We start from the raw sequence: 14,266 nt of genomic DNA, 5'->3' as shown, positions 1-14,266 counted from the left end.
GGAGAAAGAAAGAAAGAAAGAAAGAAAGAAAGAAAGAAAGAAAGGGAGGGAGAGAGGGAGCAAGGGAGATAGGGAAAGAGGAAATCTAACCTTCTTGGTCACCTTCATTCTAGGGTAAAATGTGTCTCAAATTTTTGTTAAAGCATCACAATTTTTTTTAACCTCTCACCGACAAAATGAACAAACAACCTCACACACACGCATGCAATCTGTAGTTGCACTATATCTTCCTTTTCTCATTTCTATCTCTTGTATCCCTGATCTCTTGTGTTTTGGGTCATTCCTAACCAATCCATGAAAAAAAAATAAAGAAAAAAAATCTCCATATAAACCACGGAGGTAGAATCAACAGCTTGCTTACGGAATTGAACCAAGTCAGGTTTAGCTTTTTAAAAAAGACTGGTGACAGAAGTACAAATTATGCAAGTGAAGAATTCCTACAGCAAAGTGTGCAACCAAGACAGTGGGTGGGTGGGCATGCTGAGACTCCCATTCCAGATGCTCGTCTTGGAAACACCATGTTTAAAAATAGGGTGGGGAGAGGTAAGACCAAGCTATCCATAGACAATGTGAGAAATGAGGAGGCAGACAGATGGAGAGAAAAATACGTAGTCTACCGAAAGCAAAGGGGTGCTTTCCAAGCTGGGAAGAGGGAACTAGGAGCCTCTTTCCACTTGGCTGCCCCCAACTTCTCTGCTGTGCCGCGCATTCTAACGCAGTTGGCTGAGCCTTCAGCGTGGGACGCGGGCGAAGGGGCTGGGGACGGGTGGGAAAGCAGGGCCGGGCAACAGGTGGGGAGGTGGTGGACCTTTGTGTCCGGGAAGGAAATCGGCTGCGCTGAAAGGGCGGAAAGCAGTGGCGGGCAGGACTTGAGTCTGCGGGGTCCCCGGCGTTCTCACAACCACCCCGGGCTTCTCTAATTAGAGAAGGGATGCAGGGTGGCATTAGTTCCCAAACGTTTTAATCGAGACTCTTTTCAATGGCCAGGGATAAATGTAGCCACTGTTACTCTGTACTGAATGCGTCGCAAAGGCTCCCGCTCGGCCCCCAGCGTGGCCATTCAGGGCTTTTTTCACAACCTCTAAGCGTTTCAGTCCCTGGGCCTAGAGACACTCCAGAGCGCTCCTAATTAGTCTAATTAGAAAGGTGGATTGATAAATGGGAGGAAGACAGAGTTGGGTTAGGAAGATGCTCAATGCTGCCAATCTCGGCTGGGTTGCCACTTATTCTCTCCAGAAAGAAAAGGGCGCAAAAAAGGAGGTTGGAGCCGGAGCCCGCCCGCCCGCGAGGAGGCTCCGCTCTGGCCCGATCCGCGGGCCGGGCGGTCACTGACCCCGCGCTTCCCGCCCACAGCCGGAGCCCGGCTGCGGGCACAACCGCTTCTCTTGCGAGCACCTCCGGGCCGCGGCCTCCCAGCCTTCGCCGCGCGAGGCCGGGAGGAACGGCTGCGGACGAGCAGCGCACGGCCTCCCGTCCCAGGCCCGCGCCTCTCCGCCCCACCGGGCCCCGCAGCCACCCTTTCCTCGCCAAGGAACTCATGCGGAGGCGCAGCCTGCGCAGCGCAGCGGCGGGGCCCGAGGGGCGAGCGACGGAAAGCTCCGAGCGGGGCCTCCGCGTCCGGCCGCGCCACGTGGCCACTCCCGCGCCCTCCCGCCACCCGCCTTGCGTGTTGTCTGAGAAACGCCTCATCCCAATGAAGCCGAAACTCCAAGAAGGAAATAACTTTTCCCTGCGCGCGGCTGCTGGGTGGTGTGCGTGCGAGGTTTCTTGGCGGTTCTCCGGAAGCAGGCCCCTCACCCGCGCCGCCACTCCTCGGGGTCCTGGGCGCGCTCCCTGGCCGCGCGCGCGGGGGTGTCAGGCGCGGACCGGCTGCGGCCCCGCGCATTCCTGCGCTCGCGCGGACCACGGGAGGCCGGGAACCGAGCAGTGCGGGTGGCTTCAAGAACACTGAACCTTTAATTGGGCTATAAATCAGACAGGGGAGTGCGGTGGAGTTTGTGCAGGTGTAAAAACAGAGGGGGAAGGCCCGGGCCGAGCAGCCAAAGCGCCCGGGCAGGTCAGAACCTCCAGCAAACTAACATCTTGATAAGTCCGCTGACAACAAAATAAACAGTGGAGAGGGTCGGGGGAGGCGGGGAGCGCTGTCACCCGCGCCCCGCGCGCAGCAGCACGGAGGCGGTCTGCTCGGGGGAAGGCAGGCCTCTCTCGGTTTTTGTCTGGGGCTTTGAGGTGGGGGGTGGGAGGATGGGGAGCGGCTAGGAAGGAAGAAGAAGGAAAATTCCCTCCCTTCTCACCCTCTCGCGTTCAGCATCGCATCCCAATGGACAGAGGGCCCCAGAGATGTTAGACGGCGAAGGTTTGGGGAGTGCGCGCTGCTCGCCGACTCCGGCTACGTCCGCGGGCCTGGCCGTGGCGCACGGGTCGCGCGGCCCTCTGCGATCAACGGGTCCCCGCGCCCCCTCCCAGACTCGGCGCCACCGAGAGACAAACCACCGGCTCCGGCTTCATTTCAACGACTGACGTTGGGAAAACACTGCCGCGCCCCTGGCCGAAGGAGGTAACAAACCAAGTAGAAAGGGCGATCAAAAATGAATTCGGTGCAGTGCTCGTGAGCAAAAGCCTGTCAAAACCGTATCGAGACGTTGGCACAAGCAGCAAACGGATTCAAAGACAAAGGAAAACAATACAAGTCTCGTTAGATCATTTTTCTGTACATTGTTTAAGGTCTGAAAGGGACCAAATCGTTTCAAAATGTTGCCAGTAAAAATTATCCTATGTGGAATGCAACTAATCCTTTTAGGTTCCTGTCAACTGTTTCCACAAAAGGAATCCGATTTTTCAAATCAGAGATCCAAAAGTCTTTGGGGAGAGATTTATTACATGCCAGAGCTTTAGTTACAGAATAGAGTTACAATAACAACTCGCACCCACCAACTCCCTAAAATAAGGGATCCCTTCCCAGATAATTCTAAAGAAGTGTGGGGGATGGTTTGCTGGAGTCCTGCTATGTATTGGGGGAGGGGAGGGCGAGGGAGGGAAAGAGGAGGAAGGCAAAGAAATATTAAATTCCTTACATAGGAAAACAGAACAGAGTGCCTCAGCATTTTATTTTTATCCTCTGTACCCCTAGTTACTTTTGAAGAAGAAAACAAGACCCAAACTTGGTGATCTGCCCTCACAGTTCCTTGGTGATGACAACTTAAAGGTGAGGTTAATGCTTGAACTGAATACGGAAAAAATCTTGGTGCCTATGCACCCCCAGTGGTCCAGAACCTGGACTCTCTGAGCTTGCATACTGATGTGTCTACAATTTCTGCAAGTGGAAAAATATTTATTTTAGAGTTTGTAAAAGAATACAAGAAAAATAGACTGTGCTTTATTTTTTAAATTTCTTTGATTTGTAATAAAATATTTAAGCATGGGGGCCGGAATAGCCTAGGGTTTTTCACTCTGTCTCTATTTAACTCTTCACAAACCCATGTGAACATAAACTCATTCCATTTAGGTCATAGTCTCAGTTCACAGTAGTATGAGCGTTTCATGATGCGCTCCTCCTCCCTTTCAGGTCTTCACAGAGAAGTAGTGGCTAGGGATACCATTATTAAGTGATCTATTAGTAAAAAGCCTTAAAAACTTGGAAGGAAACTCAAATTCATAGTTTTCTGCACAGAGGAGTTTGGCACTGAGTTATCTTCAAACTACATAGACGTTTAGGTGTTTTAGGCATTTTGTGAGTAAACTGCCAAACTAGAAAGATACTGTCAGGAACCAGACAACTTCTGTTTTGTTTACAGACTATCAAGATATTTTTTAAGAGAGTTCTGTTAACAACAACAAAAACTGAAAACAAATCTTCCTACTCTTCCTTCCACCCCCACTGTTTTCCTGTTGGAACAGCTTGCTCCTCCTGTTCCCCGAGCGTATGCTTATGTTATTAGAGGCAACTTGGTGGCAGGGCTTCTTTCACTTGTTTCCTGTATTTAAAGTGGGAAGAAAGGGATTTGCAATGTAGCAGGTGCTCAATAAATACTGCAGACTAATCCCACTTTTCAAAGCTTAGAGGTTAAAGAGATGATCAGTAGATAAGTAACTAGAGACAAGAAATCGAGCAAGAGACTAGATGAGTGGATCTAAAACACTGTTGGTTTGTTTATTTTAGAAGGGAGGAGAAAGTTAGCTGTCCAAATACACAACCGGCTGAAGCAGGAGAAAACACAATGCCATCTCTTCTCATTATTTCTAGAAAGGGTTAAGTAACAATTTATTTCATACACAGAGTGGGAATTTTGAAGAAAGGTGAGTTTTTACATATAGCCAAAGACTTCCTTAACTAATGTATCCTCCAAAGTTTAGAAGTTTTACTTTTTATTTCCTGGAAGCATAAGGATGTGAGAAAGAAGCCACAAAGGAATCATCATTCTATACATTTGTACAGGTTTCATGTTCTACAAAATATTAGCAAAAAAAAATTGTCTTATTTCATTCTCACAACCTATCCCCACATTCCCCTAAACTACAAGTGAGTGTAAAAGCTGATCTAACATTTACTTTCAACCTAGTTTTATTTATTCTTTTGTGGGCTTTGGAGATTTTCTTTGGTTTGTGATTTTCCCCCCTCTCCATAGTTAATCATTAAAAAAAAAAAACAATCTTGTCATGGTCATTTTTATATATATGAAGCTCTGCATTAAAATAATAAAAATAGAAATAGAGGACCAAGTTATTTTTCATTCATAATATGCTTCATTGCTGACATTTCAGAAAATGTGTTGTGTCCTTTTATTGCTGAAAATATCTGCCTTTTATTTCTATTAATGGAAATTCCTAAGCAAGTATGCAAAGAAGCTTCTGCTCTCTGCCATAACTACTATGTGCCCCCACTTTGTCTTTATTAGTCTGTTATTAATCAGTAGTTGCAAATAAGAGACTCTCAATTTGTGCCTGGCTCCCCAGGGACTGAGAGGGCCAGGCAAGGCCCCAGGGCCTCAGATCGACCACCCTGGGCCTGCCAGCTCCTCTCCTGGTGCTCAACAGACTCACTGGGCCTAGGGACACAGTCCATATAGCTTGCATTCTTCCTAATGGATTAGACAGATTCGTCTTTAACCCTAAGCTCCTACGTCCAGGGAAACACCCCATCTTCAAAAATCGAGTCACTCTCATTTTAAGAATAGAAAAATAACCTTCCAGACTTTCAAATTCAGAATCAGAACTTTCTAAGTTCTCTAAATAAAGCTTCTGATATTAACTGATGGCTTTTCTTCCTGAAGTGGGCTTTTGTTGTCTTTTACAGTGTAAAATCTAAAAGAAAAATGTTTCTGGTTTTACAAAAACACTCTTTCCCTAGAAAATCAATGTTATCTTGCTGTTTAAACACTGTCCCTTGGAAAGTGCTTATGCACCACATGCACTCTCCTCTGCAGTCTGCCGCTCACAATGAGTCAGATGCAATCCTTGCACTGACTCCAGCTTGGATGTCCTCATAAGGGACAAAGCCCCAGCGACTGCCTGAGGAGGCTGGCCTTCAATAAGGCTTCTGGTAGCAACTAGCAAGGATGTGTTGTTCTCACCAAGGGAAAGATGTGATTCCAGCAAGTGGCCTGGAATTCCCTCCCCACAAAAGCATTTTAGGGAGACCTCTGGCCAGGCAAGTCTCAGCTCCAGGTGGGGCTATCCTTTGGGAGGCTCCAGTGCAATGGATTAATTATGCAAGGGCTAAAAGGACCTGCTAACCCATATCACACACAGCTGTTCAAAGACAGAAAAATCTTCAAGAATGTGTCTAGATGGGGGGGAGCACATTCTGAGAAAAATGATTTGCCTTCTCATTAAATGTTAAATCAGTTTATCAGACTCTTACATATTTTTCCTTTTTTCACATGGAGACAATGTGACCTTAAGTCTGGTTAGAAAGACAGGCTTAGCAGTTTATAAACAAGTTCTGTCAGTTTGGCAGATTTCAGCCATTAAAAATTGGGGAGAAAAGCAGAGGAAATGGACAAATAGTACAAAGGTGAAAAGGTGAGGGAGGTGTGTGTGTAATATTTTAAAGATTGCTAATGCAAAAAAGATTGGAAGAGTGGTGCTAGGGGAGTGTCATATAGAACAAGGTAGAGCACGCTCACACATGTGAAATGGCTGGTTACAGATTCCAAATGTATCTACAAGAAGGGGCTGGGGTGTCTCCTGAGTAGAGGAGACAGGGAGGAAGATCCAGCAAGGAAGCAAAAAGTGTGTAAGAAATAAATGACTCTTCTACATAGTAACCTCTAAGGCAATTGCCCTGCCACAGTGAGCATTTGATAAATCAAAGGATGGGCACAAAGAGGCAGTGTGATATAAAGGAAATAAAATGGGGTTTAAATACTCAAATCCCAGTAGCTGTGACCTTGGGCAAGTCATTTCATATCTTTTGAACCTTAATATCTTTATTTGTAAAACGGGATCAATAATAATTCTTGTCCTCACTATTTCAGTGGGGGTAAGAGAATTATTAGTGAAAATCTTTTTTAAAAGTTGGTGTGTGCTGAGGGTAGGGAGTGGAATAGACAGATAAGTGGTTCCGAGGGAACTAGAAACATCTGCTTCTTGAACTGATGCTGGTTACAAGGGTGTGTTCACCTTGTGAAAAGTGATTGAGATTTGTGCATTTATCTGTACGTATATTTTACTTCCTAAAATGTTTACTTTTAAAAGTTAGAATAGCTCAAAACAGTTTTTAAAGTCAGGATGATAATGACAATGAAGACAATGATGATAAAGACAAAGAAATTATAAATGTGGGCCAGAAGCTCATAGTCTTTATCTCATTTCTTTTCCTAGCCATCTTATCCCACCTGGAGGCTCGGAACTCAAAAAGGGGGATCGGTGATAGCAAGCAGTTATTTTCTATGTGTGTTTCTGCTTGTTACCGGATAGTATTTTCCTGGTAAAGAGGCAGGAGGAATGAACCAGGAAGTTTCCTGCATGCCAGGGGTTCAACAATAAAAAGAAAGGAGCCCAAGCTGTTCACATCAAGGGGAAGATGTGATTAGAGAGATGTGACATGCAAAGAAATTATCTGAAAAGTGAATTCATTTGGGAAAGTACAAGTCCCAAAGAGCCAAGAGCAGCTGGTCATGATCAGATTCTCCATCTTTCTGTCAAATGTAATCGTATCCAAATTGGCAGGGTATTTATTGCTAAAGTCGAAGGGCCAGATTTTACACTAAACATATTTACACATTTACATTCATGGCCCTATAAACACTCCACATTTCACTGGCCGTGACATCAAACACATTTACCAACAAAAGGCATATGCCTAATTACAAAATCATAGGGGAGAAGAGAGGCAAGTGGCAGCTGATGGGCAATGAGCATGCATGCCTCTGTGTGTGTATGTGTGACCCAGCTGCAACACCAGGAAGCCAGGAGAGACAAGAATGGATGCTGACAATGCTGGGCCCACTTTAGTTGTCCTCTGCTTCCAAGGCCTGTCCTTGTCTGGTTCAGCTCTAAAGGGGGAAGGGGACCCCTGGCCCTTCAATGTATCCCACAGTTATCCCCTTGGAGGAGCCCAGAGATTCCAGAGGGACTGCTGGGCAAATTTCTGATTTGGATTGAGTTTGATGTGGATATGACCCTAACGTTGCCCCCACATGACTCTTCCCAGTCAGGAATAAAAATAGGTGTGAGCAAAATGTGTAGCCAGCACAAAATTTTTAAACTAAAACTAGAGTCCTCAATTCCTGGCTTTGGGTAGTAAGAGCTGATCCCTACCCATCTATAGCAGTTGTAATAACACCGTTAGCTGCTCCAAGCTTGGTCCTCGGTCAAGCAAGGAAATCAGAGCCACCAGGGCCAGAGAGAGAAAAACAAAACAGGCACAACCACTGGCCTCAGACAGCCTTTAATAAATGACACAGGCTGGTATTCCATCAAAATAATCACCTTCCATCAGAAAAAATCATCTTCCATCAGAAAAAAACACCTCCCCCAGCTCTCTCAGAGGACAGGCTACAGGAAGAAATTTGGTGGGCTTTCAAACAAAACAAAACAAAACAAAACAACAACAACAAACCCTGAAAGGCAGAAGCTTTCCCCCCAGATGGATGCTTACTACATTTACTGTAAGCATTTTTTATAGTAAATATATTCCCCAAATTCCAGTTCTACCAGCAGAAAGTTTGGGCAGGAAAGGGCCATTGAGTTGGGGACAGGGAAGAAGAGATGTGCAAACATACAGAAGGCTCAGGGAGAGAAAATGGGAAAGGTTCTCACAATTTTCCCCTTTTCCTCCCCTTTTTTTTCTTTCTCTCTCTCTTTCTTTTAAGAGGAAGGCAAGTGCCTCTTAAATAAATGCACAGGATGGGGATGGGGAGGAAACACGTTGTTGAGCAGAAGCGCTAGCTTCTTATTTTAAAGAAATAAAATAATTACCCAATAGAGAAAAAAGAAATCAACCAAGAAACGATCTAAGGTCATGACACCATGTGTGGTACAAGGAGCAATTCAATCCATAAGGGCTTCATTACCCCCGCAATAGATAACATTTGGCTAAATCTAGCTGCAGAGTAAATCTCCACAGCACAACAGAGCCCTGAATGGAGAGGCTCCTTTTTGTGTGGTCCTTCTCCCTGAGCTGCCTGAACCATTAGCCCCAATATATCCCTCTCCCTATTAACTGCAATTCCCTCCCGACTGTGCTTCGGTCATTTGTCTCCAGGCTCTACGGGGGCGTTTGATGAGCAGAGAAACAAGACGAAGGGGAGAAAAGCGTCGGGTTAATGAGTTGTAGCAAATCCACACTTTGTAGTTGGGAGGAGGAGAGCTGGTGGCCAATGTTTGTCCAACTGGTTTATTTTTCGAGACCCAGCCTATTGAGGAAGGCTTGTTCAAGCAAGCTTCGTCCTTACAAACACACAAACATCCTTCTGTTTGCCTTCAAAGAAAAGAGGACCCGAGCTGGATTTGCATGCAAATGAGGAGCCCCCGGAGGAGACGTCCTTGCCCATCAAAGGCCTCGGTAGCCGGGCAGCCCTGCGGCCTTTGTTCCAGCACCTGCTCGCCCACGCAGACGGACTGGGCGAGCCTGCGCTCCTGGCCGCCCGGTCCCAGGCCACCACTCACGCCCTGCCTGCCCCGCCACCTTCGCTCCCCACTATCTTGTCCACCCAACGCCGGGCCAGCAATACCTCCGGTGGAACCCAGAGCCCTGAGGGTGAAGGAAGCAAAACTGGGGAGTGAGCAGGAGGGTTGCTCTTACTTTTCCTCCAGCACTTGCGGTCTCTTAAGGAGGCGAGCGGGTGATTCAGGACCCCACCTCCAGACCCTAAATGAGCCCAGCGCTGGATTGCACAGGGCCTTCTCACCATTCTCTTAAAAGCACTCAACTTGGAGGGTAGAGCTCATCCTGGCACTTTTTTACAGATGCGGGAATTTGAACAGAGAGGGTTAGTTGGGATTCCCTGCTTTTAGGACATCCAAGCATCATGCAAATAATAATAACACCCACGGTCTTGTTCCTTCACTCTCTCCTCATAATGACTTTCGGCTCTAAGTTTCATATCAGTGACTTACGGAAGGCTGTGAGGCGTGCCAGCAGTGCCTGTGCCGTTTGGGTTCCGCCTGCTAACGCCTCTCCACCCCGGGACGGCTTTGGCATCCAGACGTTCTCCGTTCCAATGTCTCCTCTCTTAGCCGTGCTAGGGTAAAAGTAACTTTTGCATGTAAGATTTTGGTCTAACAATATTTCAGTCTGTATGTCTATATTTAGTGGTAAACTTTGAGGGTATGTTTAAACTCTTATTTAATCTCCTCCAAATGTTTGTTAGGAAAAAACCCAGAACTTAATTTTCAGGCTGTGAGAGTCCATTTTTCTTCCCTAAAAAGGGACACGAGGACAGGGCATCGAGGGTGAACATCACTGCAAAAATATTGGCCTATAATTTAGTCTTTGATAACTTAATAGGCTTAGCTGTGCAGATCTTCAGGTATATACCTGTCTAGATTTTTGAGAAAGAATTTAATAAATGTATTTAACCTCCTCTGCAACTCACTGATATTAAGCATTTAAATTACATATTACATATGCTTTGGTTTTATTTGGAGCCCACGATAAATCTATAGCCATCAGAACTGGAGTCTCACATTTTTTCAAAGAACTAGAAATTGTCTGCAACAAGTAGTTAATGAAAACACTTAAAATTTGAAAAAAGATAACCTAAATCACAAAAATTGTATAATTACTTCAATAAACACCTGATACATTTTCATTTTTATTCTGTGTGCTACCCTAAAATCGAAGATTTCTGTTACATACCCTAAGTTACTCATTTAGAATTTCACTGTTTGCCTTTTAAAATAAAAACTTCTTCATGCAATTCCCGGACTCCCTTCTGTCAAGAAAATAGTAGCTTTAAATACTAGAGCTTTCAAATAAAGTTCACTTTATATGTGTAAATATTATTCAGGACTTCAAAGCTACTTGAGTGTTCATCATATCTATTAAATTTTTTAAACTACAAATTGCCTATTTGTGTTGCTTTCATTACATTATAATGTGTTGCAGAATTTGTACAGAAATATACAATATTGTGCTCTAAAGCAAGTGGAAATTAAATGAGGTGGGAAGCTCAAAAACAAAATTAAAGTTCTATAATATTATCCGAGGGGAACTGTGGTGTTAATTTTAATAGCTTCAGGGCTCTTCAAAATGGAAAAGAATGAGATTTGAAAATGAACACTAAAGTAACTTCTTCTATTGTAATCATTTACAAGTAATCTTTGATTTCTTGCAATGGTTTTGACCTAGAAAGTATAAATGAAAAATCATGGCATGATGCTTTTGTTAAATTCTCTCTGAAAATAAAATTTTCTATTCTATATTGGGTTCCTACTTAACTCCCATAGAAATTTTTTTTAACAGAAAAGAAAAACTAAGAAGCGGACAAGTGAAGCCAATTTTTTGGTGGATTTTCTTTGAAAATTAAGCATTTTATTTCTGAAAAAGTGTAAAAATCTTACATTAGAATAGTACAATAATCATTGCCAGTAAAATTTACAATACTCCTTGTAAAGAATACGCAGTAAGTACAAAATAAAAAGTCCGCATGTCTATTATGATACAAAACACAGGTTAAAATAAGAAATGGTAATTTTGACTTTTTTCCTTGTGTAAACATGTTAATCATTTTTCCTTTTCGTGAAAAAGTACACCAGACGAGTGTCCTCAAATAAAAACTATTGCTTCGCTGGCAATCTTCAGGGCCTTTACTACTTGTGTATCATTCTTTTGAACATTATTGATATTTTTAACGCCTGGACCTGAGACTCTCTAGACCTCAAAAAGGCTTAGATTTTTTTTTTTTTTAATTTCCCACAAGTCAAGGAAGCCCCTTGCGCTTACACAAGGGAGGGTAGCCACCAGCACCCTCTTCCTCCCCACCCCGGGTTGGGGGCTGCAGCACAGGGCGACTTTGCATAAATAGAGGGACCCGCAGAGCCGAAAACCTCACCCCAGGTGCTGCCCGACACAGTCTGGTCTGAGAATCCCAAGCGGCAAAAATGGGAGCGCGAGGTCGGAGAAGGGCGCGCCGAGACGAGCGAACAAAACCCCAAACCACCAAGATGGAAAAAAAAGGAGCCGGGATTCCTACCTTCTCTTCCCCAAGCGCGCTAACATAGCGTTATTAACAATTTGAAATCCTAGCAGTAAAGTTCTCGACACTGGACAGGGCAGTCCCTTGGTGCAGAGTCCCCAGGGCGGCCGACGAAGAGACCGAGGAGGCGGCTGCGGCCGCGGCGGCCACGAGAGAGCGAGTGAGCGCGGCAGCCGGGCCCACGGCCGCCTGAGCCGCGCAGCCGCCGCCGCCGCCGGATCCGGGCGCGGGCGCGGACGGCGTCACGGGAGACGGCGAGGGCGAGGCCTGCGCGGCGACGGCGGCTTGCGCGGCGGCGGCGGCGGCGGCCGGGCCCAGGCTGCCCCCGATGATGCTCTCGATGGAGAAGGGCGAGCGCGCCAGCGCCGAGGCGCCCGGGCCGCCCGCCTTGGCAGCCGAGGCCTGCAGGGGGGCGGGCAGGGCGGCGCCAAGCGGATGCGGCCGGTAGCCGAAGGCGGTCCGGGCCAGCTCAGCGGCCGCGCCGTGCGGCGGCGGGGGCGGCGGGGGCGGCGGGGGCGAGTGCGGGTGGAAGGCGGCGGCGGCCGCGGCAGCCGCGGCGGCGGCGAAGAGGGCAGAGGGCGGCGCGTAGGGCGGCAGCTGCAGGCCGTAGCCGCAGCCGTAAGGGCCGTAGCCGTAGGCGTGCGGGGGTGGCGGAGGCGCGGGCGGGAACAGCGCGGCGGCCGCCGCAGGGTCGCCCGCGCCCGCCGCGCCCCCTGCGCCGCGCAGCAGCAGCGACTCGGCGGCGGCGGCGGCGTTGGGCGGGAGCAGCGGCTGCCGCTTGAAGCGCTTCCTCCGGCGCAGGAAGCTGCCGTTGTCGAACATGTCGGCGGACTCGGGGTCCAGCGTCCAGTAGTTGCCTTTGCCGGGGTTGCCGGGCTCGCGGGGAATCTTAACGAAGCAGTCGTTGAGCGAGAGGTTGTGGCGGATGCTGTTCTGCCAGGCGGGGAACTTCTCCCGGTAGTAGGGGAAGCGGCCGCTGATGAACTCGCAGATCTCGCTCAGCGTCAGCCGCTTCTTGGGGCTCTGCAGGATGGCCATGGTGATGAGCGCGATGTACGAGTAGGGCGGCTTCACCAGGGGGTTCTTGGCGCCGCCGCCCGCGGTCGCGCCGCCAACGCCGCCGCCCGCGCCCGCGCTGCCGCCCCCAGCGGCCGCGGCCCCCGCCGCTGGGGCAGGGCCCGGGGGCGCCGGGGAGGCCCCTGGCCGCGGGGCCAGCAGGATATCTTCGTCGTCGTCCTCCTCCTCCTCCAGGTCCTCTAGCTCGTCCTCCCCGGCGTAGGAGCGCCGCCGCCGCCTCTGCGCGGGGACCGCCAGGCGGGACACGCCACCGCTGCCCTCGTCGTCGTCCTCCTCTTCTTCATCGTCTTCGTCCTCGCCCTCCCCTACCACGTCGATGTCTGTCTCCTCCGCGAGGCCGGAGGCATCGGACATCTCCGTGCTCAGGGTCATAGCTGTGGCGCGGTGGCGGCGAGGCGGTGCATAGGGGCGCCGGGCTCCGGGCTCCCGCCGCTCCCCAGCCCGGGTCCCGGGCGGCGGGCCCGGCACGGGGGCGCCACGCTGGGGGCGCTGCCGCTGCCGGAGCTGTGCCGGGGCTGCCCGGCGGCTGCGGAGGTTTGCGCCGCGACTCTGTAACTCCTACGCTACCGAGAGAGCCGCACGGTCTCTGCACTCCCTCGGCTCCGCGCGCACCGGTCCCAGGCGGGGGACTTGACCTTCCGCTTTCGGAGCGGCCCTCGCCCTGGTCAGTGAGGAGGGGGTGGCGAGGCCCCGAGCGAGCAAATCTGTATCGGGCGCCCGGGATGGTGCGGGACGTGTGAGAGTCTTGGGACCGAGCTCGGCGAGGCGAGGGCTGAGTCCAGGAGAGGGCGGACCTTTCCTCGGCTTATAGTAGGAGGCCTGTCACATGGTGTGCACGTCAGAGCTCTACCGAGGGAAGGGAAAGAAAGCCTAGGAAATCAGCCCTGCTCCGGAGAGAAAGTGTACCCGGAGGAGGGAGCAGCAACTGAGAAGACGGGGAGGAGGCCGAGGAGAGAGGACCCCACCACTCCTTGTTGAGACCTGAATTATGCGCTGGCCCGCGGTGGTCTGGACCTAGGGCCGCTGCACGAGTTAGAATTCCCAGGCTCCTTCTCTTCAATTAGCCCTCAGCCTTAACCTCAGAAGCACTCTCGTGACGCGACAGTTTGACCATTCGATGGCCTGTAGGAGCCGTCCAGCCCGGAGATAACTCCCCTCCCCCAATCGGCCGAGGTGGTCCCTGGGGGAATGGCTCTGAGATCTGTGGGATTGTCCCATCTCCCTCAGACTGGGCCAGCAGCTCCCCATCAAATCTGTGTAGAAACCCCCAGTTTAAGCACAATAATAATTGTTTACTGACCTTTTAACCTGTCCCCTTCGGTTCTTCTCCAAAGACGTTTGTTTTCCGCCATCTGTTAATAAAAATGGTTAGGCTGGCGTTTTAGTCACTTATCTGCAATTGAATGCCCTAGAAACTTGACAGCTAAACTAAGCCACTCTAATGAGAGTATCTGACAAATTTCATGGGAATAAAGAAAGTAATCATTGAATGCAGAAAAGAAATAGAAAATGTTAGTGAAAACCCAAATGCACGTGTGCGCGCGCAC

The 14,266-nt window shown here is 49.0% G+C and overlaps 1 protein-coding gene across 2 annotated transcripts in view; it reads right to left on the bottom strand.

The window, feature by feature from the left end:
- The window catches only part of FOXD1 (forkhead box D1), a 24,352-nt gene extending 11,236 nt beyond the window's left edge, over positions 1-13,116 (bottom strand). The window contains exons 1-2 of one of the 2 annotated variants that reach the window (XR_568809.2): positions 11,640-13,116; positions 9,562-9,686 (exon numbers count right to left, since the gene is read on the bottom strand). Coding sequence is in view for 1 of the 2 variants with exons in the window: in XM_040621923.1 (XP_040477857.1) it covers positions 11,673-13,091 (1,419 nt within the window). In the remaining variant the exon portion in view is untranslated. Of the gene's footprint in view, positions 1-9,549; positions 9,687-11,639 lie in introns of those variants that run through there. The other variant, XM_040621923.1, reaches the window with a different exon arrangement.
- Between the last annotated feature and the right edge of the window lie 1,150 nt (positions 13,117-14,266).

This window comes from Ursus maritimus, unplaced genomic scaffold (assembly GCF_017311325.1).
Source record: "Ursus maritimus isolate PB19 unplaced genomic scaffold, ASM1731132v1 scaffold_5, whole genome shotgun sequence".
Taxonomy (NCBI): Eukaryota; Metazoa; Chordata; class Mammalia; order Carnivora; family Ursidae; genus Ursus; species Ursus maritimus.
Note: the sequence above shows the minus strand (reverse complement) of the source record. Positions and strands in the feature narration are given on the sequence as shown.